A 27,603-nucleotide genomic window follows, 5' to 3' on the forward strand; every position below is an offset into this window, starting at 1 on the left:
AGATTACCTCAAAATACTGATTGTCCAAATGTTCAAGCCCTAATTTATCTGAATAAAATGTTTTACCTTAAAATTGTAAACCTGTCTCTATTTTCACAAATGCTGCAATCAAAGGACATGAGACCTGAGTTATTTATAGAAGTGTTTTACAAAACAGGTGCCTTACCCATCTGAGCTGGCTGTCGCTCGTGAGCTGTCTGTAGAAGCCTCTGAAATCACCAACAATGTCCCCGAGGTCCTTGTTAAGCAGGTGGGGGGCCAGGGCATTCACAGCACAGACAACTATTAAAGGAGATTTAATTCTTGTTTAGTTTTGGTGTAAATAAATTAAGACACGCAAGCACCACAAACAATCTAATGTGGGCATTAATGAAAATAATTTTAAATACAAAAGGTACATGCCTTTAAAAATTGCCCCAAATATGTCTTCTATGGTTGTCATAACTAATAGCACACAATAGAACGACTGTTAATCTATATACTGAGCTTAATTTCTGAAAAGAGCAAACGCATTTTGTTTGACAGAGCCATAGATCTGAAAGTTTAAATCATGTTCCCAAATCATTTTCCTGTTCACTTTGTGAAGTGTCCATATGTCAGCTTCAAAACCAAACCTTGCTAATTCATTGTTCCTAAGTAATAAGACTCTGACTTAAAGAATTTTTTTTAAAAATGCCTTTTCATCATTGTCAAGTATAGAAAGTATCTTGAATTCGCAGCATAACTCTATTAAAAATGAATTTGCAAATGGCTTAATACTTACATGTAAAATGTTAAACTACATGAAAACACTTTTCATAAACATTAAATTTCTTACCATTGACTTGTGATAGACTACATTTTTCATAACTAATTTCAAAGTTAATCTTCATTTGGGTCAGCATTACCATCAATTACTTATTTTTGGTGTTCTACTTAAAAAAGACTTTATTGTGTTATTTCAGATGAACAAGTAAAGTAACAAACTGTATGGGAAAGATCCTTCTATCCTTTGCTCAGTCTATAAAACACTCAGTCTATGTGTAAAAGGCCAAAATAATCAAACCAAGTCATCAACTTAGCCCTAAAGCAATGAATTTATTATAAAAAATTTTGATCGACCTTTGTTTGGTATAGCCACTGCTTCAATATTAAAATTCTCACATCATTTCACAGGATAGTTGTAGAGGCACAGTTTTACTATCAGTCAGATCTTAGGAGAAAGATGTTTTGAAAGTATTTAAAACATGTTCTTAGGATCTGCTTGGTCTCTGTGACGCAGCCCTCAGATGATTCGCACTGGCTCTCACATACAGCATTTAGGGCTGATCCACACTTTCTGTGTTCTCTAGAGCTTTTGTTAATGGAATGCAGACTGATTCCAGTTCAGGTGCTCAGTCCCTAGAACTGTGAGAAGACAGAGTGCTCCTCACTCCTTGATGGTTGGTGCTCTTGGATTAAAGACATCTGAAGAGTAAGTCAGCGACTCAGAGAGTCTGTATCATTATCTGCATTAAACCTCTGTTCTACTGAGATGGTTGCTGAAAACCATGGACTGTTCGCATCACAAAGCAAACACATTTAACAAATGTTAAGGATGGGCTCATCTTTCACAGCTCTAATAAGAGAAGCGCGAGCAACACTAATGCATTCATCTAGAGGATGTGGATTCTCCTTGCTCAAACTGAGGCCACTGCAGGAAGTTTACTAAAATTTGGTGCCTTCCACAGAAATTTGGGCGGTGGTGGTCTGACTCCAGTGTGGAGAACAGTCTGCTTCAGGTGTGCACGTCTGAAGCGATGGGTGGGAAATCCGTCTGGAAACACTCGGCCTTGAAGGCAGCTCCGTGCTGACTGAGGCCAGGGTTCTCTCCTGTGACTACATCTGTCCAGGACTCACTTCCTGGGACCTCCTGTCCGGGAGGGACAAGTCAGTAAAGGCTATGGAGGACCGTGGGTCTGAGCTCTCATGCTGGCAAGAACGCTTATGGCCATCTTTTCTCTTTAAAAATTATGCTTTTTTCACCTCTTTTTCTTTTCCTATTAAAAGAAACTATATTGGTCTCATTTATACATAAAAAATCAACCATAACTTCCCCGCTCTCTCACATATAGGCGCTTTCTTCACAGTAATGAGGAAAGCATTGTTTTCTTTCTGTTTTCTTGGATCATAAAAGATGATTAGGTAAGTAGGCTGATAAAGGCTGCAGAAGAACCGTGATGAGCTAATGGAATTTTTTTCAACTTTAATTTGAACACCACGTAACACGTTCAGTGAGACGGCAGTGGCAGTGAAAAATGCAACAAGGTTAAAATTAAAATGGGTTCCGTCATGCTGTGGTCTGAAACAGGCGGAAGCCACCTCCATCACCACAAAAGAGCCATTTGTTCCAGGAACAGAGAGATGGAAATTGATTTCTCCTGCTCGAGGCATCCATTGGGACAGTGTGGGGAGGGGAGGGGAGGGGTCAGGGAGGTCCCCACACAGTGAACTCAGCAACACATCTGTCCCAGGGACCACGTGACAGTGCAGCGTCCCTCCACTGCGGGCCCAGTTCCAGGTCCTGGCTGTTAACAGAGAGTGGTTCTCATGGCTTGTCCCAGAACACATCTTGTAAGCCTGCTGAGTTTTGTACAAACTTTGGGGGCCGCCCTGTATGGCTGGAGAAAGCAGCTTCATAAAGTGCTCAACTTACACCAGAGAATTAAAGTTGCAGGAGAAGCTGATACACAGCTCAGCAACCTGTGGGGGTCAGCGGTCACTGCCTGGGAGAAAACATCAACAGTGAATGGCTGACTTAGGGGGAGGGGGTCAGGGAATCATTGCCGAGGTGCCTCCTTCTGCCCAGCCAATTCCTAGTTACCCCTCAAGGCTCATCTCAAAACCTCACCATTGCTCTGAAGCCGTCCTGACCCTCCTGGACAATGAACTAACCTTCTTTCCGTGTAGCTTGTACTCAAAAAAAAAAAAAAAAAAGAAAATAGTCCTTCTCGCACTGCACTATTGATTCTTTTATGTCTGTCTCCCTGAGAAGTTCGTGATTTCCTTCTCCTTGTACGTGGGACTCTGTCCCCTTTCTCTCTCTCTGTTTGTAAAGTCATTTCTGCAGTGCCTGGCAGAGCGCCTAGCACACAGGAGGTGTCTGCAGAAGGCCCAGCTGACAGATGACTGGACGGCAGCCCTGGGAGGAGCTGGAAGAGCCTGATGGCATCCACATAACGCTCAAGAAAGGTTCCCTTGTCCTACACACACACACACACACACACACACACACATACACACACACACACACACACACACACACACACACCTTTTATCTGCTTGATGATACTAAAATCGTTCGGTGGGTCAAGAGTTTTCTTCTACAACTAGGCAAGGGCTGACAGTACAAATATCCATGAGGGAGGTATCGCATCACCACCAAATAGATAATCTATTTCCTCCCTTCCTGGACCCTCACCCTTCAACCTATCATAATTCGGCTTCAGCTCCTAATGAGCCATTGAAATTGATCTGTCAGAGGTCTTCTTTTTGTACATATTGAATTTTGTACACTGTGCGTGCATAAAAAAAAAACAATTATGCATTTAAAAAAAAACAAGCAAATAATTTGTATGTAAATATTCCGGAGAGAAAGCACTTCGGGCAGTCAGGACTAACCGAGCAGCTGTCTGGGCCTCAGTTTCCTTATCTCCAAAATTGTGGACACTCAGGACTGCTCGTCCAGCTCTGAGAAAAGACAGGCTTACTCACGGCTCAATGTGCATTCTTCACTATCTGCTCTTCCAGATGAGAGTTCTGAAACTGGGCAGGACCTACAGCCTTTTCTGCCCAGAAGAGCAGTGAACTTGAAACCAACTCAGTGTGGAATATTCAGAAAAGCAAGTAGGCTCTGTGCACACAACAATAAGCCTTGTTCTGTGAATGCATGCCTGCCTACGTCATGTCCCTCACTCACTCACACAGTTCAGGTCCTCAAAGCTCTGCACAGAAATCGGCTGAGATTCAAGGATTCACCTGTAGTCTATGGATGACTACAAGGAGAGAAGCCAAAATCTGCTACTTAAAAATTTATCCCAATGAAATAAACCATTAAACATTGTTTTTACTCACTTCAAGCAGTGTAAATACGGAGGAAAATAAGGTCAGAACTGGAATGTAAATGAAACTTAAGCATTCTGGAACCTCAAGGGATGTTCAACTCACCAACTTCAGTGCCTTTCCCCAGAGTGAAGGTGATTCCGTAGCCCTTGAGTCCATCTTCCGCATCCGTCTCCAAGACAACGTAGGCAGCTGAGTAATCAGGGTCTGTGTGCTGGAGGGGAAATGATCCCCCCAAATCCGCAAATGTGAGAAATCCCCAAATAAACCCGGGAATGACGTCACGTAAGAACAGAAAACACCAAAAAGAGTTCCCATCAGAGGGAACTGTTCATGTTCCCCAAAGGAAACACAGGAGCTCTGAATGGACAAAAGGAATGTCCTCCTGAAGGATGGCAGTTGGACTTGGGGTGAGAGTGAAGATCCAGGAATGAGATCTGGGAGTCTTTGGCATAAAAGTGGTCACTGAAGCCATGAACACAGAGGGGGTCTTAATGGGAGTGTGTGATGAGACAGGAAAGGCATTGAGGCCTGAGCCTTGAGAGGGAAGAAGGGGGTCAGTATAGGAAGGAGCAGCCAGAGAGGCAAGTGGTCAGCGAGGGAGGGGTGGGCAGCAGACAGCAAGAAATGTAGACCAGGGTGAAGGACACTGGATGCAGAAATAGAAAGGGCAGTTCCAAGAGAAGGAAGGAGACACAGGTCGACTTCAGGTTAAGGAGGAAGTAGATGAAAGGATGGAGGCAACAGGCATGGACCTGTAATCTAGGGTTCAGTGGGGAAGGGACAGAAAGGGGGTGGAGAGGCCAAGTAAAGACTATTCCAAAGTGGGAAGCCCTGTCCATGTGGGATGGAGAGGGGCCACTAGAAAAGGAGAGACTTAAAATGAAAAGGGAACAGGCCCTGGCAGTCAGAAAAGGTGGGCATGGGGACACAGGCATAAATCAGTTCTGGAGAAGGACATGCCTTACAGAATAAAGGGAAAGATGAGAGGGATGGCTGGAGGCTGATGTGCAGAGATGGGGCCAAGGGCGCATTAGTCTTCAGTCTTTGTGGCGACACAGTGGCACAGGACTGGGTGGCAGAGGCGGGAGAGAGTGGTCTGGACAGCAGCTCCAGGGAGCTCAGCAGACAACGGGGAATGGAGAGGAAAAGTATGGCTGGGACAAGACATGGAAGCAACCTAAGTGTCCATTGACAGATGAATGGATAAAGAAGATGTGGTACATATATACAATGGAATATTACTCGGCTGTAAAAAAAAGAATGAAGTAATGTCATTTGCAGCAACATGGACGGACCTAGAGATTATCACACTAAGTGAAGTCAGTCAGACAGAGAAAGACAAATACCATATGATATCACTTATATATGGAATCTAAAATATGACACACAAATGGACTTTACAAAACAGAAACAGAGTCACAGACATAGACAACAAACTTATGCTTACCAAAGGAGAAGGCAGGTAAGGATAAATTAGGAGTTTAGAATTAACATATACAAACTACTATATATAAAATAGATAAACAAGAAGTATTTACTGTATAGCAGAAGGAACTACATTCAATATCTAATATAAACTATAATGGAAAAGAAAAAAAAAAGTCAGGCTGGGAAGTGGCAGGCTCAGCTAGAGCTGGGCTCTCTGGAACCGTAGTTAGCTCCTGCATAAGTGCTGGTAAGAGCACTGCAGGCCCGAGGGCTCCACGTTTCTTAAAAGGCTGGTAAGAAATCGTAACTGGAACCCACTGCTTGAACAAATATGGGGAACAGTTTCAGGGCTCCTTCATGAAAATACCCTACTTGTGATCAGGAAGACTCGCTCTGCTGCTAAGGGAGCTGAACTGCTGAGTGCTGCGTGCAGTGAGGGTGCGGGGAGCAATCCTCAGTCATGGCAGTACTGCTGAGGACTGACAAGCAGACTTGCGATTAAGAAGGCACTTGGGGGGAGTTCCCTGGTGGTCCAGTGGTTAGGACTCTGCGCTTCCACTGCAGGGGGCACGAGTTAGATCTCCTAAGATCCTGCATGCCTCGGGGTGGCCAAATAAATAAGTTAATTAATTAATTAATTAAAAGGAAGGCACTTGGAAATCAGCATACAACACATACCATATCTCTGGGAGATAATACTTCAGTATTTATGAGCTTGCAATACAGCTGTCAGATAATAATGTCTCCTGACCCAGAGGTCATAAACCACTCAGGCCAGAGACAAATTCCATTTCCTAAGTTATTCCACGGTAAGCCAGCAACCTTAACACTTCACAAATTCAGAGAAGAGAAAAATGGAGGTCAGCACTCTTCTGCTTCAGTTTCTTCATATGTAAACAGTAATTACAGCCACAGTTATTGCCAGCCTTCTCTGTATCAGGCTCTCTACACACATCTCATTTACATGTATAAAGCAGACACTGTTATACCCGTTTTACAGATGAGAAAACCCAGGCCTGGAGAGATTGTGTGGTTTCCCCACAGCTGCTACACCTCAGAGGGGCAGAGGCGATAGCACATGATCAGGTATTTGAATTTTACAAGTCAGTAAAATTTCAAATATTTGTTTGGAGATCCACAAAGGATTGCCCAGTGGGTGTTTTTTGTCATTTACCATAACATCATATAAGAAAGGACAAATAAGGGTTTTTAAAAGCAGGAAGAACCTAATCTCAGAATAAAGGACATTCTTTTAAGTAACTTTAGCACTTTTTAACAACAGGTCATTTCAGGTACACAAAGAGCATAGGGAATGTAATACACATCAGGGTGCCCTCCACCCAGCTTAAGAGGCAAAACTTTACAGTGTGAATGAAAGTCCTTGGGTACCCAATTCCCCTCCCTCCATACAAGTAACAGATAATCATCATCCTAACACGGATGTTTCACACATTCATTACATACCCTGCAACTTTGTTTTTCCAGTGTGCCATGTGTGAGTGGGCCGGGAGGGGCAGTGAGGACAGGCCTGGAGGAGACCCTGCACAGGACTCATATTTGGGAACCACTGCACTAGAAGGTGGTGGTGGCGTGGGCTGTCCCGCTAACACTCTCAGGGAGCAAAAATGCCCTTCAGTGCTTACTTTACTGCATCTCCAAAGGCTGACATCTACTTAATTCTTTATGTGACATATCCTCTATAATCATGTTTTCAGGTAATTTCATGAGAGCCCCCTCTTACACGACCCAGTTACTGCGAGTTTGTTCGTCTGGTTTTCCAGCCAGACTGTGACTCCTTCACTTCGCAGACAGGCCTCTTGGGTTAGGAGCTTTCCCAGGTCACACAGCAAGCTGTGGCGGAAGCAGGATCACCACCTAACACCCTGCCCGGGTCTTCCTGGTCTCCTTCTGGTTGAGAAGCTAGCGCTGTGTTTTAGAGTTTCACTGGTGGGAACCTAACAACATCGTTTTGCAAATACGATTCGCATTTCCAACAAAATGAGAATTGTAAATGTAAAAACAGGAAATACTAAATGTCAGCAAAGAAAGGAACAGTAAGAAAAAAGAAAAAAACCTAGGAGGGTGGAGAGTCTCTAGATACCTTCATTCCCCTTCCCGACCTCTCCACTTACAAAAGCAACGGTTCCAAGGTTGGGAACCTTCCTGGGGCCTGTGGGGTGCCCCGAGCGCTTACCATAGCGTCGGAGCCGTGGCCCCCGAGCGACGTGGGGAAGCGCACGTCGCGAACCGAGAGCCGAGAGATCCTGCCGCGCACCATGTCGCCCGCACCCCGAGGCTGCCAACTCTGCGGGACACCCTCTGCACCGAGGCGCGCGCGTGCGTGCGTGCGTGCGTGCGTGTGTGTGTGTGTGTGTGTGCGCGCGCGCGCGTGCAGAGCCCAGCGCGGTGGGCGCTGATTGGCCGCGCGGCCACGCGGCCGCGCTCGAGAACTTGGCGAACTCGGTGAACTTGGCCCGACTGGAGTGGCCAGCCCAGTTCAGGGTCCCATGACTCCTACGTTTTTCGCGCCAAGTTTCCGCCCGTACTGGGGGAGCTGCACCACAGGCGGACTCGTTCGGGTTCTCCACCCACCTCGCTCCGCGTCGGCAACCCCGCAGGACCCTGCTCCGCCCAGACTAGAAACACGCAAAGTAACCTTACCGGGAGCGGTGCCCGAGAGTGCGAGCCCGAGAGTGCGTGTCCGGTCAGAGTGAGATCGCCTAGCAGCAGATTCGGGTCAACTCAGCGCCTGCCCTCAGTCGGAAGGTCAGCCAGGATAGCCTTGGGCTAGAAGATCCTAAGGGTCTTTTAAGTGACCTCAGCCTGTTTACCACCTGATAAATAAAGAGGCGGGTCACAATTTATTACACCCTTGCTGATGCAGAGTGCTTTAAATACATGACCTCTTATCCGCCCAACTCTACAAGTAGGCAGGTCATGTCCATTTTAATGGTGAAGGAATGGGGATTTGGAGAGATTGATTTAAGAGACTTGCCCAAGGCCACAAAGCTAGTTAAGTGGCTGAGAGTTCTAGCTGCAAACCCAGGGCTCTGTCCTCTGGGTTGCAGGGACTCCGGGGTTCAGAGCTATAGGATCCCTCTGACAGCATGGTGAAGGCTATGGACACCGCCCCCTCCAACGTGCACATGTAAGTTTTTATACCATTTTGGCGGGGGCGGGGGTCACTGACCCCTTGCCTTGTAGTACAGCAGGCCACCTTTCAGTTCCTACTTCTGGGGACTGCTTTGAAAATTAAATGTTTGGGAAGCAGTGCTGTATAGATATTCCATTAATATATGTTCCTGTTGGTATGGCAAGGATGTTTTCAGGGATACCCAGGTCACCTCTGCTGCTCAAGGATGCAAACCCCGTTGAATGAATTCCTTTGGCTAAAGACTGAGATGGTTAACTCAAACGCCTACAGAGGCTGCATGGACACCAAGAAGCAAAGGTGTGTGTGGGGGCGGGGCGTGAGGCAAGAGGCAGTCACTGCAGCTAAGGGGCAGCCAGTTAGCTCCAGCTGATTGTGGCCCTGTGGGAATTAGAGCCCGGATTGCTGCATCTTCACATTTTCCAAGGGAAGTCTGAAATTCGGATGTTAATAGGAAATAGCCCTTCTTTTCCCTGTCCTACCCACTTTGCCATTTAGATAGAGATAATTTTACATATGGATCAACATTTATTAACACTTAATTGTGTTACCTATTTGTTCACTCCTATTTTTTGCTTTCTTGATTTTGGGGGTTAGGGGTATGTGGCTCGAATATATGCTCAATTTATTTTTTTCAGAATGGGTCTCTGGCCTGGGTGATATATTCCGAGTACTTTGTGTTCTGAAGATGTCTTTTTCTTTCAGATCTGAAGGATTTTATTGTATAGAATTCTTAGTTCAAATGAATACTTTTTAAAGTAATGTTAAGTCTCATTCTTTAAAGAATACGCTGAGTTTTGGGTTTTTATCCCACTCTCTGGAAAATGTTTGGATTTTCTCTTTATGGTTTAAAAATATTACTAATATATGTTTAGGATGAACTTAAGTATTAATCTTACTCTACAACTGATGGATTCTTTCAAGCCAGAAGCAATGTATTGCTCTGGAAAGTTTTCTCTACTGTTCCTTTCATTGGTTCTTCCTCTTCATCTGGAACTTACGTTGGTTTGTTAAGTTCAAATCTGAATCTGTCACCCATGCTCTAACTTAAACAAAAACAAAAAATCCACAATTTTTTTGACTCTTTGTTGAGTTCTGGGCATATCCTTTGGTTTAATATTCCAGCTTACTGACTGGATCAGTTTATCATACAGGGAGAGGCCTGGCTACCCAGCTATTCCAAATGCTGACCACACCCCCCATCCAAATCCCTATAATTAATAGCCCCATTACTTCTAGGAAAAATAAAGTAAAAGGGACAGGATTTATACTCCCATCTTACACAGCTAGAAAACCAGTTAAAATATTTGGAAGAAAGGACTTCAGACACTGGACCACAGGAGAGCAGAACTGTGATCTTGGAGAGAAGAAAAACAAAGCACCCTACAGTTGCACCAGCTTACTGTCTGGAGGCTGGAGGCTACTGGAAAGGGGGGTCCCAAACTGAGCCTAGCAGCGTTACTGACTTGAGAAGACTAATATTAGTGTTTGAGGAGGCCAATGTGGCTGTAATTTTAGAGGCAGAAAACAGAAGGATCTCTTCTAATCTTTGGCTGAGTGTGGATATGCACATGAATTAGAGGAAATTATTCAAATTTGAGGAAAGTCACCAGAAAGGAATAGGCAAAAAAATTATTGGAGGTTGCACAAGGTAGGGAATGGTACCTATTCCTGCCAGCCAGAGTGAGAAGATTTAGTAATACATGGGGCATCAGGTAGAACCCTCAACGGGGTATTGCCTTACTGGCAGAAAAAGTCTCCTAAGACTAAAGATTGTTTTGGATCTAACAGAACTTGAATGCAAAACTTGGAAGGATTCAACTGATTCCAAGTTAAGACTAGACAAAATAATACCTGGAGTTTCCACAGGGCTTAAAATAGTTCCTGTCCCCATGAGCCAGGGTAGAAAGTGTACATGAATCAAAATTCAACATTATTTAAAGGAATGCCCCCCTCCAAATTCTAGCAACCAAAAATTACAATTTATAGTGTCCAGCATCCAATCAAATTTACTAGGCATATATAAAAGCGGGAATATATAGCCCATGAACAAGATAAAGGTCAATAAATAGAAACAGACCCAACAGTCCTAAAATTCAGACAAGGACCTTCAAGATGGAAACTACAAGCATAAAGAGGAGAGGTATGAAAGATACAAAAAAGAAAAAAATGAAAGCTACAATTTCTAAGATTAAAAAAATACACTGTATGGGATTATAAGCAGAAAAGACACTTCAAAAGAAAAGATTAGTGAATATGAAGACAGAGTAAAAGAAAGTATCCATAATGAAGCAAAAAGAAGGATTAAACAGAAAAAGAATAGAAGAGAGCATCACTGACCTGTGAGACAATAGTAAATGGCCCAATAGACACGTAGAGGTCCAGAAGTGAATACAGAAAACAAATTGAAAAATAATGGCCCCAAATTCCCAACTTTGATGAAAACTATAATCCACTGAATCAAGCATCTTAAACTCTAAGTAGAATAACCTTTAAGAAAGTCATGTGAAGGTACATCATAAATAAATTGCTGAAAACCAGGAATAAAAGACTATTTTTAGGGACTTCCCTGGCGGTCCAGTGGTTGAGACTTCGCCTTCCAATGCAGGGGGCGCAGGTTCAATCCTTGGTCAGGGAGCTAAGATCCCACATGCCTCGCAGCCAAAAAACCAAAAACATAAAGCAGAAGCAATACTGTAACAAATTCAATAAAGACTTTAAAAATGGTCCACATCAAAAAAAAAAATCTTTAAAAAAAAAAAGACTATTTTTAAAACATTCTGAAAAAAAAGACACTCTACATTTAAAGAAATAAAATTGAGGACAACAGAAGACTTTTTGTCAGGAATAATGCAAGTTAGAAGACAGTGAAGAGACATCTATAAAGTACTAAAGGGAAAAAAAAAAAACCCTGTCAACCTAGAATTCTTAACTGAACTAAAACATTTCAAAAAGGAAGTCAAATAAAAACTTTTAAAATGCAGTACTATCAGACCTGTGCAAGAAGAAATATTAAAGGAAGCACTTCATGGAGAAGGAAAATGATATCAGAAGAAATCTGGATCTATGCAAAGGAATATTACCAAGGATAAAGGGAAATATTTAATAATGATAAAGGAGTCAATTTGTCCTGTGACACAATAATCATAAATGTATATGCACCTAATAAGAGTTACACATGAAACAAAAAAGATAGAATTAAAAGGAGAAACAGAAAAATCTACAATTATAGTTGAGGATTTCAACATTCCTCTTTCAGTAATTGATAGGAAAAGCCAACAGAAAAGCAACAAAAATATAGAAGACTGAGCAATACTATCAATTAATTTGACCAAACTGACATTTCTAGAACACTCTAGCTGACAAAAGCAGGATGCATATTATTTTCAAGTACAAACAGAACATACATCAAGGTAGAACATATTCTGGGCCATAAAACAGAGTTTTAATACAGGTATACATTTGAGAGGATTGAAATTATACAAAATATGTTCTCTGGCCAAAACAGAAATAAACTAGAATAAGAGATTTCTGGAAAATCCCCAAATAATTAACAATTAAATAGCAAACATATAAATAAGCCACGAGTCAAAAAAGAACTCAGAAGGGAAATTAGAAAATATTTTGATATGGTAAGAACATATCAAAATATGTGGAATGCAGTTAAAGTAGTATTTAAACGGAAATTTATAACATTAAATGTATTAGAAAAGAAGGAAAGTCTCAAATCAATGATCTGAACTTCCACCTTAAAAAAAGCTAGAAAAAGAAGAGTAAACTCCAAAATGACAGAGCAAATAAAACGCAAAAGGATGAAATAAGTGAAGATAGGAAATCAGTGAAACAGAACACACATGCACATGGGTGATCGTGCACACATGCACACATACACACACATAAATACACGCATATAGAGCAAATCAATGAAACCAAAAGCTAGTTCTTTGAGACAAATCACTAAAATAGATAAACCACTAGCCAGACTAATGAGGAAAAACAACGGAGAGAAGACACAAATTACCAAGATTACAAATAAAAGTGGAGGCAGCACTACAGATCCTACAAACACTAAACAATAATAAGGGAAGATTATGTACAAACCACCAAAGTTCATTCAAGAAGAAATAGATAGAGGGTAGGAGGGAGGGAGACGCAAGAGGGAAGAGATACGGGAACATATGTATATGTATAACTGATTCACTTTGTTATAAAGCAGAAACTAACACACCATTGTAAAGCAATTATACTCCAATAAATATGTTAAAAAAATAAATAATCCTATAACTATTACAAAGTTTAATAATTTAATTCAAAGTGAAAATTTTTCCCTCAAAGTAAATTCCAGGCCATCTCAGCTTCACTGTTTACCAAACATTTATGAAACAATAGCAATTCTATGTAAACTCCTCAAAAAAATATGAGAGAACATTTCCCAGCTTTTAAATAAAGAGGTTAGTATTATCCTGATACTAAAACAAAGATATTATAAGAAAACAAAACTGCAGAACAATAGCACTCATGAACATATTCACAAAAATCTTTTTAAAAAATAGCAAATCTGACATTAGCACTATATAAAAAAGACAAAACATCACGACTGGGTGAGATTTATCCCAGTAATGCAAGGTTAGTTTAGCATTCAAAAATCATTAATGTAATTATTCTTCTTAATAATAGACTAAAAAAAGAGAAACTATATGATCTTCATACAGACTGAAGAAGTATTTGACAAAATTCAACAATGATTCATGATTTAAAAAAAATCTCTTATCAAAGTAGCAAAAGAAGAAACTTCTTCAACCTGATAAAGGACATTTGGAAAAAACTATTGCCACCATCTGACATTATAGTAAAAAATTAATGCTTTCCCCATAAGATTAGAAACAAGCGCAGTGGTTGGGAGTCCGCCTGCCGATGCGGGGGACACGGGTTCGTGCTCCAGTCTGGGAGGATCCCACATGCCGCGGAGCGGCTGGGTCTGTGAGCCATGGCCGCTGGGCCTGCGCGTCCGGAGCCTGTGCTCCGCGGCGGGAGAGGCCACAGCAGTGAGAGGCCCACGTACCGCAAAAAAAAAAAAAGAAACAAGGCAAGGATATCTGCTTTCACCACTTCTATTCAATATAGTTCTGAAAGTCCTAGTTAGTGTAATATGGCAAGAAAAAGAAACAAAAGGCATATTGGAAAGAATAAAGTAAGCCTCTTTATTCTTGGATGACATGATTGATGGTTTTTGTAGAAAATCAACTTTGACTCACAGACATAGAGAACAAACTTACGGTTACCAAAGGGGAAAGTGGGGGTGGGGGGGAGGGATAAATTAGGGGTTTGGGATTAGCAGATACAAACTACTATATATAAAACAGATAAGCAATAAAGTCCTACTGTAGAGTACAGGGAACTCTATTCAATATCTTGTAATAACCTATAACGAAAAAGAATATGAAAAAGAATATATATATATATGTGTATAACTGAATCACTTTGCTGTATACCAGAAACTAACACAACATTGTAAATCAACTATACACCAATAAAACTTTAAAAAAGAAAATCAACTTTGTAGAATTTACCAAAAAAAGCTTCTAGAATTAACGAGTTTAGCAAGTTTTAGGATTCAAAGTCAATTTAAAATCAATTAGGGATTTCCCTGGTGGTCCAGCGGTTAAAACTCCATGCTCCCAATGCAGGGGGCCCTGGTTCAATCCCTGGTCGGTGAACTAGCTCCCATATGCCACAACTAAGAGCCTGCATGCCGCAACTAAAATAGCCTGAATGTCACAACAAAGATCCCGTGTGCCGCAACTAAGACCCAGTGAAGCCAAATTAATTAATTATTAAAAATATAAAATCAATTACATTCAATATAACTAAAAATGGGAAATTAAAATTAGAAAACAATGCCTCTTTGTATTAAAAGTCTGGAATACTTAGACACAAATTTAACAACGACAACAACAACAAAAAAGCAAGATCTATACACTGAAAACTTAAGACCTAAATGTACAGAAAGTTCATAATCTTGGATTGGAAAATTCAATATTGTTAAGATATCAGTTCTTCCCAAACTGAACTACTGATTTGATGCAGTCTAATCAGAATCCCAGCAGGATTTTTTGTAGCTATTAAGGACTTGATTCTAAAATCCCTATGGAAATTTAAAGAACCAGAATAGCCAAAATAATCTTGAAAAGAAGAACAAAGCCAAACAATTTAAACTACTTGATTTTAAGACTTAACTATTATAAAAGCCACATTAATTAAGACAATGTGATATTGGCATAATGATACATGTAGATCAATGAAACAAGAGTCCTGAAATAGACCCACACATATACAGTAAACTGATTTGAAAAAGATGCCAAGGAAATTCAATGGGTAGAAGTCTTTGCAACAAATAGTGCTAGAACAAATGGATATTTGTATGGAAAAACAAACAAAACACTACCCTTGGCCTTTACCTTATATCATATACAAAGTCATCTTGGAATCCAGACATAAACATAAGAGCTAAAATTATAAAACTTCTGTAGAACACAATGGAGAAAATCTTTGTGAACTTGGGTAAGGCAAATTTTCTTAAGATACAAAGAGCGTAAATCATAAAAGGAAAAAAAATGATAAATTGCACTTCATCAAGATTGAAAGTGTTTTCTCTTCGACAGACACCATTAAGGACATGAAAATGCAAGGTGCAGAATGGGAGAAAAATATTTGTAAAACATGTATCTGGTAAAGTCCTTGTATCCAGAATATTGAAAGAATTACAACTCAGTAATAAGACAAACAACTTGGTATCAAAAGATGGGCAAAACAGACCCTCCACCAGAGAAGATATATGAATTTGAAATAAGTTTATGAAAAGACTCTTTTTTAATATAGCAGCCTTATTCATGATAGCCCCAAACATCCATCACTTGGTAAATGGACAAAATCAAATTGCAGTATATTCATACAAGGGGAAATTTCTAAGCCATAAAAAGATGAATCTCAAAAGCATATGCTAAGCGAAAGATGCCAGACACAAGTGACTACATACTGTGTGATTCCATTTATGTGAAAACCTAGAAATGTAGAACTGGAGTGGCAGAAGGCCCTCAGTGGTTGCCACGGGTCAGGAGTGAATGGAGAGGACTGACTGTAAGGGGGCATGAGGGAACTTTTTGGAAAGATGAAAAAGTTCTACATCATGATTCTGGCAGCGGTTTCACGACTGTACACGTTTGTCAAGACTCATCTAATTGTACACTTAAAATGGTGAATTTTATTTTATGCAATTATACCTCAATAAAACAAACAAAAAAATGTTGCGCTGGGGCTCCCTCCTCCTTTTATTTGTTAATTTTGAGTTTGAATTCTCTGAAATTGCACTTAAAACTCTCCAAGAATTTTCTCTTGTATTTATTTTGGACTGGGTTTCTTTTGGTTCCAGGAGTTTCTCAAAATTTCTGGATTGATGTCATCTTTCTAATTTTCTAGCAGTGGTAAGGATTACGAAAACAGACAAACCAACAACCCAAGATCTTTGATCCTTTGAAAGAGTTTGGGGGGCTTCCCTGGTGGCACAGTGGTTAAGAATCCGCCTGCCAATGCAGGGAACACGGGTTTGAGCCCTGGTCCGGGAAGATCCCACATGCCGCAGAGCAACTAAGCCAGTGCGCCACAACTACTGAGCCTGAGCTCTAGAGCCCGAGAGCCACAGCTACAGAGCCCGAGAGCCACAGCTACTGAGCCCACGTGCCACAACTACTGAAGCCTGCGTGCCTAGAGCCCTTGCTACGCAACAAGAGAAGCCACTGCAATGAGAAGCCCACGCACCACAATGAAGAGTAGCCCCCGCTCGATGCAGCTAAAGAAAGCCTGCGTGCAGAAACAAAGACCCAACACAGTCAAAAATAAATAAATAAATAAATTTATGGGGGGGGGGAACAAACAACTTTATAAAAAAAAAAAAGAAAGAAAGAGTTTGGGATCAGGAGACGTAAAAGCATACATGTAGTTTGCTAATTCCACAGTATATTCTCTCAATGTTTTAGGACACCAAGGCTGAGGCTGTCCTTGAAAACAGGGATTATAAATAGCAATTGTAAGTGAATAAAAGGACTCTCATAACATTTAAGGGACACACCACTTTAAATAATTCAGTTTTTCTATTAGGATCACTGTCACTCCTTCTGGCCAACTGCAAAGTTGTTTCTTTTTATTTCTCTTGTCCCTATTACCACTTGGGCTGGGGGCAATTTTTTACTTCGGATTCTCGAAGTCCTCCAGCTTCCTCATGCTAACTTGACCTTTAAGATGTGACTGAAGGTGTACTGAACTGCTCCCCTGTGTATGTGGGAAACCTAGTGTCTGTCCCTCCCAGGGTCTCTGAAGCGCTTGGCGGACTTTTATTTTGTCACAACATTTAAACTCTTACATGTGAAATCCACCCCTCCCCTTTTTTGTACCTTGTCAACCCTCTGGACATTCCCCTAATCCCTTTACTTCCCCAAATGCCACCCACCCAGGGTGTGTAGCAGAGCTGAAGGAAAGTTTGTGGTAACAGAGGAGAGCTGATCAAGCATCTTAGACATCTTGTTTCTTGAAGGTCTGTCGGCCTTTCCTGCTACTGTGGGGTTCTCACACCATTTAACTTGGCTTTTATTGTTTTACTAATTTTCTGGGTACCTCCTTTTTCTTCCATTTCCTCTTTTTCTTAGGTCAGCACTCCCACCCCCTCATTCCTATTCATTTTTCATTCTACCCATGAATTGAATGATTCATTCATTCTTGGAGTGTTACATCTAACACTAGTCTGTTCAATGGAGTTTTAACATACATGGCTACCAATTTTTGAAAAACAGAAATTTAATTGAAAAATTCTTAAAAGGTTCCAATTTAGAAATTAAGAGTTTTGAATATGCTCAACGTTTGGTGTGTTCTCTCCATTTAATAAGGTCTTATGGTAACTTAACATTTAACAGAATATTGTATATTGCTACTGTTCCAAAAATGTTACTGTTTTGCAATAACTCTCACTTTGACATATAACATAAGAGTTTCCAATTTTCTACTGATACATCTAGTGGTGGCATGATGAGCATCAGTCAGGGTCCCAGCTGCAAACAAATGGCACACTCGAATTAAGATAAATCAAGGATATTTACAAACGGGGGGGGGGCAGGATAAGGGAACCACAAGAATTAATGCAGCAACCAACATTAACAGAAGCACCCCTAAGGCAGAAAAGATAGGGGATGGGAGGTCCCCCAAAGGAGAGGAGGTCCCTTCAGTTGGAGGACATAGCCAGCCCAACCTCACAGGGAGTGAAGCAGGGGAATAAATACCTTGACCTCTCTTTCAGGTTCTCCGGTCTTCTGCTAGAGCTCCTCGTTGGCTCAGCCCAAGAGGAATCCAGAGCAAGGGAACCCACTGGTGAGTACAGGCCAGCCTTCCAGCAGAGTATGGCTGTGGAAGGACAAATGGAAGACACCGGGCATACATTGCTTATTTTAATCAGAAATATTCCTTTCTGTATCGACAATTTGTTAATTAATCGGGACTCTGCTGTTGAAGGAAACCCAACTTGATGTCTTTAAAAAAAAAAAAAAGTAAAGAAAGAAAGAAAATGGAAGAAAGGCAGGGGAGGAGCTGATTTTAGGGAAATAAATGCTGTTCAGGCACACACTCTCCTCCTCATCTCTGCATATGCTTGTTTGTTTTGTATCCAAGTGGGGACCTGGATTCCAAGAGCACTGAGCATTGGGGTAGATCTTTAGAGCAGTATAATCAGACAAAGGATGATTCATCTTCCAACTCCACGGAGAAAAGTCTCAGAGGACTTTACTAGGAGATTTAAATCTTGATTAAAAGAATAAATCAAGGGATGAATAAACATTTGAATAGACAGGATGGGAAGACTGATTGGAAAGATGTTATTTCTTACAAGTTAACTTATAAACATAATGTAATCCTAACCAAAATCTCACCTGAACTTTTTTGGAGTATGAAAAATAAAGTCTAAACTTCATCAAGAACTTGCCAGAATACCAAGATGAAGAAAAAAAAAGGAATCGCAAAGGCAACTTGCTTAACTATTAAAATGCATTATCAAGTGATTAGTCATTGAAAGTAGTGACGTCAGAATGGCTAGTTAACTGGACAAAACCAATACAGTGGGCATGGATTAATGGATTAACCAATAATTGGTGCTGGGAAAATTAACTGTATGGGAAACAATCATGCTAGACTTATAAGTCACATTTTATACCCAAATAACTTCCAAACGAATTAAAGAGTGATGTAAAACACAAAAGCATAAAATGTAACAGATGAGATGAATATTTAATCTTGGGATGCAAAGAACTGTTTAGGCATAAAAAAGATTTGATAACATACAAATGTACAACTTAAATGTCAAAAAAGTTACATGCAAACTTAAAAGGCAAACAGCAAACTAGGAAAACATTCTTAAGTTGAGAAACTATTACCGTACTGTATAAAAATATTTAATAAATGCTTACTAAATGATGTGTTTGTTGATTAAATGTTAATTTTCTGAAATCATTAGGGAAAAACAAAGTTAATAATTTTGATAATATAACAGTAAATGGCAATTAATATTATTACCTTATTGAAAATAACAAATGCTTTTGATTGGCCATTCATAATTTAGTATCTTATTTTCATTAAACCTATAATAGAAGTATAAAACACACATAGAAATAAGGCTCACATATTTTTCATTTTTAGAAAACTGAATCCTTTATGATCAAAAGTAGTTATTCTATTTTATACCCTTCACACAGATTCTTCTGTGAATAGCTTCACTTAAATCACTTAGGTTTCTCTGTATAATACATTAAAACTGTAGTTGCTGATATAATTAAAAAAAAAAAAAACCTGTAAAAATAATGTAACTCACTCACCTGACATGGAAAATTAACCACACAGAATGAGTTCAATAATGTTCTGAATTTCATAAAGAATTGATTTAACTCTGCTCAAGAGTCATAACTCAACACTTTTTTTCCCCAATGGAAGAAGAAACAGAATATACTTTGCTTTAAATACCAATTCTTAAAAAACTGATGAGAAAGTATTAGTAGTGGCTAAAAAGATAAATCGGTGCATTCAATGAAAATTTTTATTTCAATTATCCACAAAACAATATAATAACACTTTATAAAAATATTAAGTTTTAGGCTACCATTATTCATTTAAAAAAGTGTGCTAGAAGGCTGTTTTTGCCAACTTCCTCTTTTGGTAAGGAAAACACATTAAGAGGTTGAAGAAAAAAAGCTGTTGGAAAAAATCTTCAAATGTACAAAGTTGTTTATTTTTCTCAGCAATTTAAAAATACATAACCATTTAAACTGAATACACATTAAGTTAGTGTTTTATTTCCTAACTATACAATCGATATTATAAAGAACTGCTCCATTCAGTTAAAACCTAATGAATACCATCAACTTTTTCTCGCCTATTTTTCTGAAGAGAATTAGTACATAAACATATAATTTTATCCTTTTTAAAATGCTTAGAAAAATTGTAATATCATAGTTCACACAAAGCCCTTTAAAACTCTGATGTCACAGGTTGTAGACGTTAAAGGTAAGTAATGACAGCAGAATTCTTGGGAAAACCCTCTTGGAAGAGGGATTCAATACTAAGCAGGTTACGTAAACATAAGAAGCCACCACAATTTTTAGTACCAGAACTGTTGCCAACCTGCATGAAGTTCATCTGTCACATTTTAAAATGGTTTGAATCTCAACAGAGAGACCACAGCACAGAATTTTAAATTTAATGATCAAATCAGGTATGTGATGGTGGTCAGTAATAACATTCCTAAAATACTGGGACCTGATGTGTTGCTTTATTTAAAGTGTGACTATAAAAGAGAGTATTTTAAAACGTAAATACCAGACTTTCATTTGTCAGATTCAGTCCCTTTGCTAGACACTTAAACCAGTGATGCTGCTATTCAAATTCGTATTTTGGAATTTTCTTTTTGAGTTAGTCATGAAAATCAGTATTATTCTGTACGTTTCACTTCTGTACTTTAAATAGGCAAAATCTGTCCCCCTCTTTTCACCACTGCTATTATTCCGAATATGTTTTCCTCCTCAAATCAACTAAATTCTCGAAGGGAAAAAATGATCATCATTAAGCATATTTAAAAAGTGAATGTAGATTCAAACATGGATTTGAAACCTGGAGTTCTAAAAATGTTTTGCATAAAAGCTGTATCACTGGAATTAGTGGGAAGCCTTAACTTAGCTATTTTGAGGCTTATAGCACTCATTTAGTATTTATGTTAAGAAAGATTAGTTTTATAGTCATACCTTATAACTCTTAAAATCTCAGAAAATAAGTGAGGAGCTTTGAGTGCCAGCAAAGCCATTTTGTCACTCTGTAACGTCAACATTAAACATTACATTCCATCTATCTGTAAAACTTTCACATTTTCTTTTCTCATATTTCTTTAAATACATTTTCCTCTCTGTTAGTCTATATTCAATAAGAGCAAAAGTGCATTCAAGTCCCTGATCTAGTGATATTTTATATTTGTGGCACCCATCATCATAAGTACATATTAGCAATCTCACAGTACCAGTCTGTTTTTCAAAAAGGACTATTTAAATGCTGGGTTTATTTTTTTTCATGCTATCTAAAGATTAAAAGATTTCCCCTTGGGTTGGATAGTATGATTTCAATTATATATTGCCTTTAAAAAAAATCAGTGCAACCTTATAAAAGATTAACCCATATTCTAGTTACCTTCATTATTTTAAACTGAGCTATTCAGAAATGATTAAAGTGAAAAATTTCTTCTATTTTCCAGTTCCATGAGTATACTGAGTATTAACATAGTGCATTATACTTTCAAATTCCACTGCTGTTGTCTAACATTTAATCAAGTTTTAGATGCTGTTTATATTCCTTTTTGCTTCTAAAGACCTGGCCCACTTCCATGCAAACAAAGGCATATATTAAGGTTGCATATTAACTGTTCAACTTAGAAAAAACTTTTAATAATAATAAATGCAAGAAATTTTAAAAAATTGGAATGGAATTGTTTGGTCCCGTGAAGTTCTGTAATTCTAGATTTTATTATAGTATAACTTTTTAATCTCCCAAGTTTTGTCTATACTGATTGATAAATTTCTCTTAATTATGAGTTTGGGGAATAAAAGAAAGGTAGTGATTCATAAACAGTAGCCTTGTTGCTCCTCATTGTCATGCTATCACTCACACAGTCATCAATATCTTAACTATACTTTCTTTGGACCCTGAAATAAGCTGAAAAATTCATCATTGGTACTTTAGAGTTTAACACTTAGGAAAAAAAAAAGTGGTTTTGTGCAACCACATCTGTAATTCCAGTTTACCATCAAAAACATGCAGGGTGAAGATTTTCTTCTTTTGATTCCTGTACGTGAGGAAGTCTACACAAGTTCTTTACATTTTGGCAGATTTGTGCATATAAAATTGGCTTCTTGGATTATAAATTTTCTCCTGGCTGGTACTGTGGCTCTGTAGCAGTGAAGTAGTCTTCCAAGAAGGACTGGATATATTCAAACGTTGGTCTTTCATCAGGGTCCTTCTTCCAACAAAGATTCATCAATTCATGTAGGGACTCTGGACAGCCCTGCGGGCACGGCATCCTGTACCCTCGTTCCACCTGTTCCAGCACCTCGCGGTTTACCATACCTATCACGCAAGATTCAAACACCAAAAAACAGTGACGCCAAACTCCACTAGCAAAAAGAACAAATCCCCTAACCACTAACTAATTGGAGGTATATTCGAGTGAGTTTATTTAGTGAAGCGATTCTTTCAACAAAGAAAGTGAATTTTAAATGTCAAAGTACATCAACAAGAGCTTAGAAAATGCTAATCTGTTTCAACATATCTTTTTTCATTCCACCTAAAATCTGGCTTTTAATACTAATGCCTTCAATGAGAATTCAGAGTGCTACTCTGAGGTACTGATACTTTCTGATACTAACAGTTAATAATGACCAAACTTAAGCTAATGAGGAACAGTGGCCAAGAACTTTCAAACAGGAATTCAGAAGAAAGAGTGCTAGTCCTGGTTTTGCCAAATATACTAATTATGTTATTTTATATCAAGTCACTTCCTTGAAACAGTTTCCTTATCAACTGTCACCTGTTTGACTTACCTCAAGTTATTACACAGTTCCTTTCTTGTATTCCTCTGTAATCCCCACCAACCCCATCAGCAGTGCACCCTGTGTTATCACAGGGTAAGCATACCCTCAATTACCTGGGGAAGGAGAGGACTAGGATATATTTATGCTCATCTCCTAAGAGAACAGCAGAGCGAAAAGGCCCTTTTAGAAAATGCCCTAAAGGGAGAAAACTGAGCACACCTTACCCTATCTCAAGGACTGTGGCTCTCATAGACTGCTCCCCATCCAATGACAAAAAAAAAAAATGAGACAGAGAGAGAAAAATAAACGTCTCCCCCAACCCCTTACACTTTTGCTCATAATAAACTCCAGTTACATGAAATGCAAACTTACCTGGATATGGCACTCTGCCCTTTGTTACCAGTTCCGTCTGCAGAATTCCAAATGACCATACATCAGACTTTATTGTAAATCGACCATATAGTGCAGCCTCAGGAGCTGTCCATTTGATTGGAAATTTTGCACCTAAAACAGTATTGACAAGCTTGCTTCAGTAACTTGCTTTTCTCTATTTGTGTAAATATGACATAAGCAAGGTTAATTTTTTGTCACTATCCCTACTGTACATGTCATCAGTGTCAAATTCTTCAAAAGTACAAGATACATGGGAAAATTTTCTTTAATACTATTTAAAATTTGCATTAATAAAAATCACATTTCTTCCTGATAAGATATTCAATGACAGAATGGCTGATGGGGATAGAAAATTATTCAGGAAAATAGAGGTGGGGGCGTCCCTGGTGGCGCAGTGGTTAAGAATCCGCCTGCCAATGCAGGGGACACGAGTTCAAGCCCTGGTCCAGGAAGATCCCACATGCCATGGAGCAACTAAGCCCGTGCACCACAACTACTGAGCCTGTGCTCTAGAGCCCGCAGGCCACAACTACTGAAGCCCATGCGCCTAGAGCCCGTGCTCCGCGACAAGAGAAGCCACTGCAATGAGAAGCCCGTGCACCTCAACAAAGAGTAGCCCGCGCACAGCAACAAAGACCCAACGCAGCCAAAAATAAATAAATAAATAATTTTTTTAAAAAAAGAAAAGAGAGGTAAAAACTCTAGTAAGAAGCAACCAAATACATGGGTTATAGGATCTATAACTTTTAAGTCAGTCTAGCTCCTAGTAGTTCTGTTGGTTGCCAAGAACCTATTCTATCGGTTCTAACGTCTACTGGTTTTCAACCACAATCTCCTTTCTAAATATTTTATGATATCTCTCTGGAAAATTTTATTGTACTATCATTTTTAAAAGCCTAAAAGACTAAAAAATATTTAGTCAAACATTTAGTGTATACTTACTTTTTATGCACAAGACATTATGCTAATTGTTATAGGAGACACAAAAACATAGCCTTTGTGACGTTTATACACTTATAGTGAAAATGAGATTATAGGTGTCTTAAATACTTGAAGTTCCTTATATATGTATATAATGTTGTAAAACAGTTCTTTAGATGCTCAAACAGAAGATCAATTTTCATTAGCACAATCACAAAAGGTTTCATTTAAAAAGTGGAGGCTAAGTTTAGTCTTAAAGAATGCTTAGAATTTTTGCAGGTAAAGATTAAAGAACAATAGGAAGATATTTCAGCTGGAGGGAACAGCACAAACGTATGGAGATTGAAAAGAAAGCACTGTGTTGAAGACAGGGTTTCTCAACCTGGGGACTACTGGCATTTGGGGCTGGATAATTCTCTGCTTGGTCGGGGCTAGCTTGTACTTTGCAGGGTGTTTAGTGGTATGCTGGGCCGCCCCCAGTAGATGCCAGTAGCAACCTCCCAGTTGTAACAACTAAAAATGTCTAAAGGGACTTCTCTGGCGGTCTAGTGGTTAAGACTCTGCACTTCCACTGCAGGGGGCACAGGTTCGATCCCTGATCGGAGAACTAAGACCCCTCATGGTGCGTGGTGCAGCCAAAAAAATAAGTAATAAAATAAAAATTAAAATGTCTCAAGAGGTTGCCAAATGTCCCTCGGCGAGCAGTACCACCACCCCTGGTTGAGAACTGTGATTTAGGGAACAGTTCCCAGTGGTTTGAGTACCAATATGGTCAGTGACAAAAAGATACAGTCCAATGAAAAAAAGAGAAAAAAGATCACACATCAATTCATAAAGCTAAAAGCACTAATTTATAGGTATATTCTTTATTCTGAGATTACATTCTTCCTGCTTGTGTAGTGTTAAAATGCTCTTTCTTTTATGAAATGATGGTAATAGTGGATAGCTGAGAAAAGGTTTTTTTGGTATATCTACTAAATAAATCTTTGCTAACCTTTACGTTGGTCTTACTAGTTTGTATTGAAATAGTCTGTTTATCATTCAGTTGCAGACAGACATTAGTCAGTGAGCTCCCTGACAGCAGAAATCATGCCTCTTACAGCTGTGCCCTGACGTCCAGCACGTGGAAGGACTCAAATGTTTGTTAAAGACAAGCTGGAACTAGACAGTAGGAGATGATGAATGCCAAGGTATCTTTTTTATAGGTGTGGAGGCCTGAAGGTTTCATCAGGATGAACAACCTATGTGCTGATCTGCACTCGACCTTACTTACTCTCTGCCTGTCAAAGTTACACTCTTTCTTTTCATAGTGGACTGAGCGTCCACTATGTTAGGTAATGTCAGGCACTCTACATCTATTAATGCATTAAGTTTCACAACAATCTTGAAAAGTAAGTATTACCATCTAATATTTATAAGTGAGGAGACTGAGGCCCAGTCAAAAAGGTTAGGTAACTTGGGTGAAATCTCTGGGCTAACAGGAGATGGAACTGGAACTCAAAAACCCATACTCTTGAACATATGTATATATATAACTGATTCATTTTGTTGTAAAGCAGAAACTAACACACCATTGTAAAGCAATTATACTCCAATAAAGATGTTAAAAAAAATTTAAAAAATTAAAAAAATAAAGAGGGAGGAAAGACACAACCTTGACTTTAAAAAAAAACAAAAACCATACTCTTTCTGTATGCATATATTTTGTCCTTTAAATGTATACTGAATGAGAGCTCAGAGAGATAGACACCAAATAAAAGAAGTGACCTGTTGTAATTTCTGTAAGCTCCCCTCCCTCACTGTTTACAGTATCAATCTTATAAGTGTTTTTATTTACTACAATTTTATATATAATAAAGAATTATTGTAAATCTGGCACGGAACTGGTTTCCAAAGCCTTTATAAAATTGTATGCTTTTCTTAATACATTAACTCCTAGTCCTTAGTGTAGTAAAAACTGGATGGTTCTGAAGTTCGTTACAAAAGTTATTTTAAAATGTTTCTTATTTGTTGGCATGCCAAAGGAAGTGTGAAGAGAATACTGCCTGCTATATTTATAATGCAAAGAACACCCACAGTTAGATTCTTCCTTGGGGGAAATAACTATCAGAAAGCCACAGTACTATGCACCATGTATAATTTTATGAATAAAAATCAATGTTTTTATGACTTTTTTTTTTCTTTTCCTTTCTTTTTTATTGGAGTACAGTTGCTAATGTTTCTATGACTCTTCTGAGCAGACCGAGAGCTGTTCTTCTTATTCTGTAAAACCCTGTATATTCAAAAGAATGGTAAGAAAAATCCATCGAAAATGAGGTTACAAGCATTTATTAAAAAGCCATTTTACCTTGTCTAGCTGTATACTCATTGTCTTCAATTAACCTTGCTAAGCCAAAATCTGCTATTTTGCACACAAGGTTTTCTCCTACAAGAATGTTAGCAGCCCGAAGATCTCGATGAATATAGTTCATTCTTTCAATATATGCCATACCATCAGCAATCTTGGGAAGAAAAAAAACATATGATACAAAGGGAAGGAGGGAGAGGACAATTCTGGTTAACGTTAAGCCAGATCGCTGAAGAATCATATATCTTCAAAAGAGATGATGGTAACGGGGCATAGTCTAGCAGATAATAATAAGAACAGAAAACCTTTTAATGGAGTGGGGGGAGGGAGAGGAGGATATGGAGGGAGAGAGAGGGAAGGAGAGAAGGAGAGGGGATAGGGGAGTAGGAGAAAGGCCCACAAAGCCTGAAGCATTTACCTGGCCCTTTCCAGAAACAGTTTGCTGGCCCCTAGTATAGAGGGGCTCACAGCCTGGAGCTCAGGTGTGTGGACGAGGCTTGACATATGCTAAAGTCTCACAGGTACGGTTTCTTGGTATAAAGTTTCTCTAAATTGTTAGATCCCATGGACATCTGGACACTCACTGAGAGAAGAGTCTTAGACCCAATGTGTCAACCAAAGCCAATAAAAGGCCCCTTGAATACCTACCACACACCTGAATATAACTTTTAATAGTTTTCAGATCCAGAATAGTAAAACTATCCCATCTTTAACTGTATACTGCCATCTTAATTCTTGTTTTGGACTATATTAAATAAGAAATTCAGCATATACTTTATCTTTATTTATTTATTTAAAGACCAATATTATTAATTATTTTAGGTATATTACTTTCCAACCTTCTATCCTGGTAGGATCAGTATGATTCTATGTTGCTTAATATCTGCCTATCTACGGCATCCCACTCCCAGCTTTGTTCAGGGCCTTTTGCAGCACACACTTTAGATTTCTAATATTTTCTTTGGAATAGCGATCATTCATTGACTTAAAATTTATCTACTGAAATATAAATACATATAGATTTTATACTTGTGGATGCATATGTTTCTGAAAGGCCATATGATACAGGAAAGCACTGTACTGGGAGTTACTTACCTGATTCTAATACTAATAAGTTATAT

General features: G+C 39.1%; 1 protein-coding gene across 3 annotated transcripts in view; it reads right to left on the minus strand.

The window, feature by feature from the left end:
• Positions 1–27,603, minus strand: part of YES1 (YES proto-oncogene 1, Src family tyrosine kinase) — a 109,851-nt gene that overhangs the window by 14,168 nt on the left and 68,080 nt on the right. The window contains exons 10-13 of one of the 3 annotated variants that reach the window (XM_049697678.1): positions 26,483–26,636; positions 23,194–23,325; positions 17,989–18,109; positions 4,186–4,294 (exon numbers count right to left, since the gene is read on the minus strand). In XM_049697678.1, coding sequence (XP_049553635.1) covers positions 4,186–4,294; positions 17,989–18,109; positions 23,194–23,325; positions 26,483–26,636 — 516 coding nt within the window. Of the gene's footprint in view, positions 1–166; positions 283–4,185; positions 4,295–7,705; positions 7,842–17,988; positions 18,110–19,773; positions 22,358–23,193; positions 23,326–26,482; positions 26,637–27,603 lie in introns of those variants that run through there. The other 2 variants (XM_004273775.3, XM_004273776.3) reach the window with 2 other exon arrangements.

The sequence above is a fragment of the Orcinus orca genome, chromosome 15 (assembly GCF_937001465.1).
Source record: "Orcinus orca chromosome 15, mOrcOrc1.1, whole genome shotgun sequence".
Lineage (NCBI taxonomy): Eukaryota > Metazoa > Chordata > Mammalia > Artiodactyla > Delphinidae > Orcinus > Orcinus orca.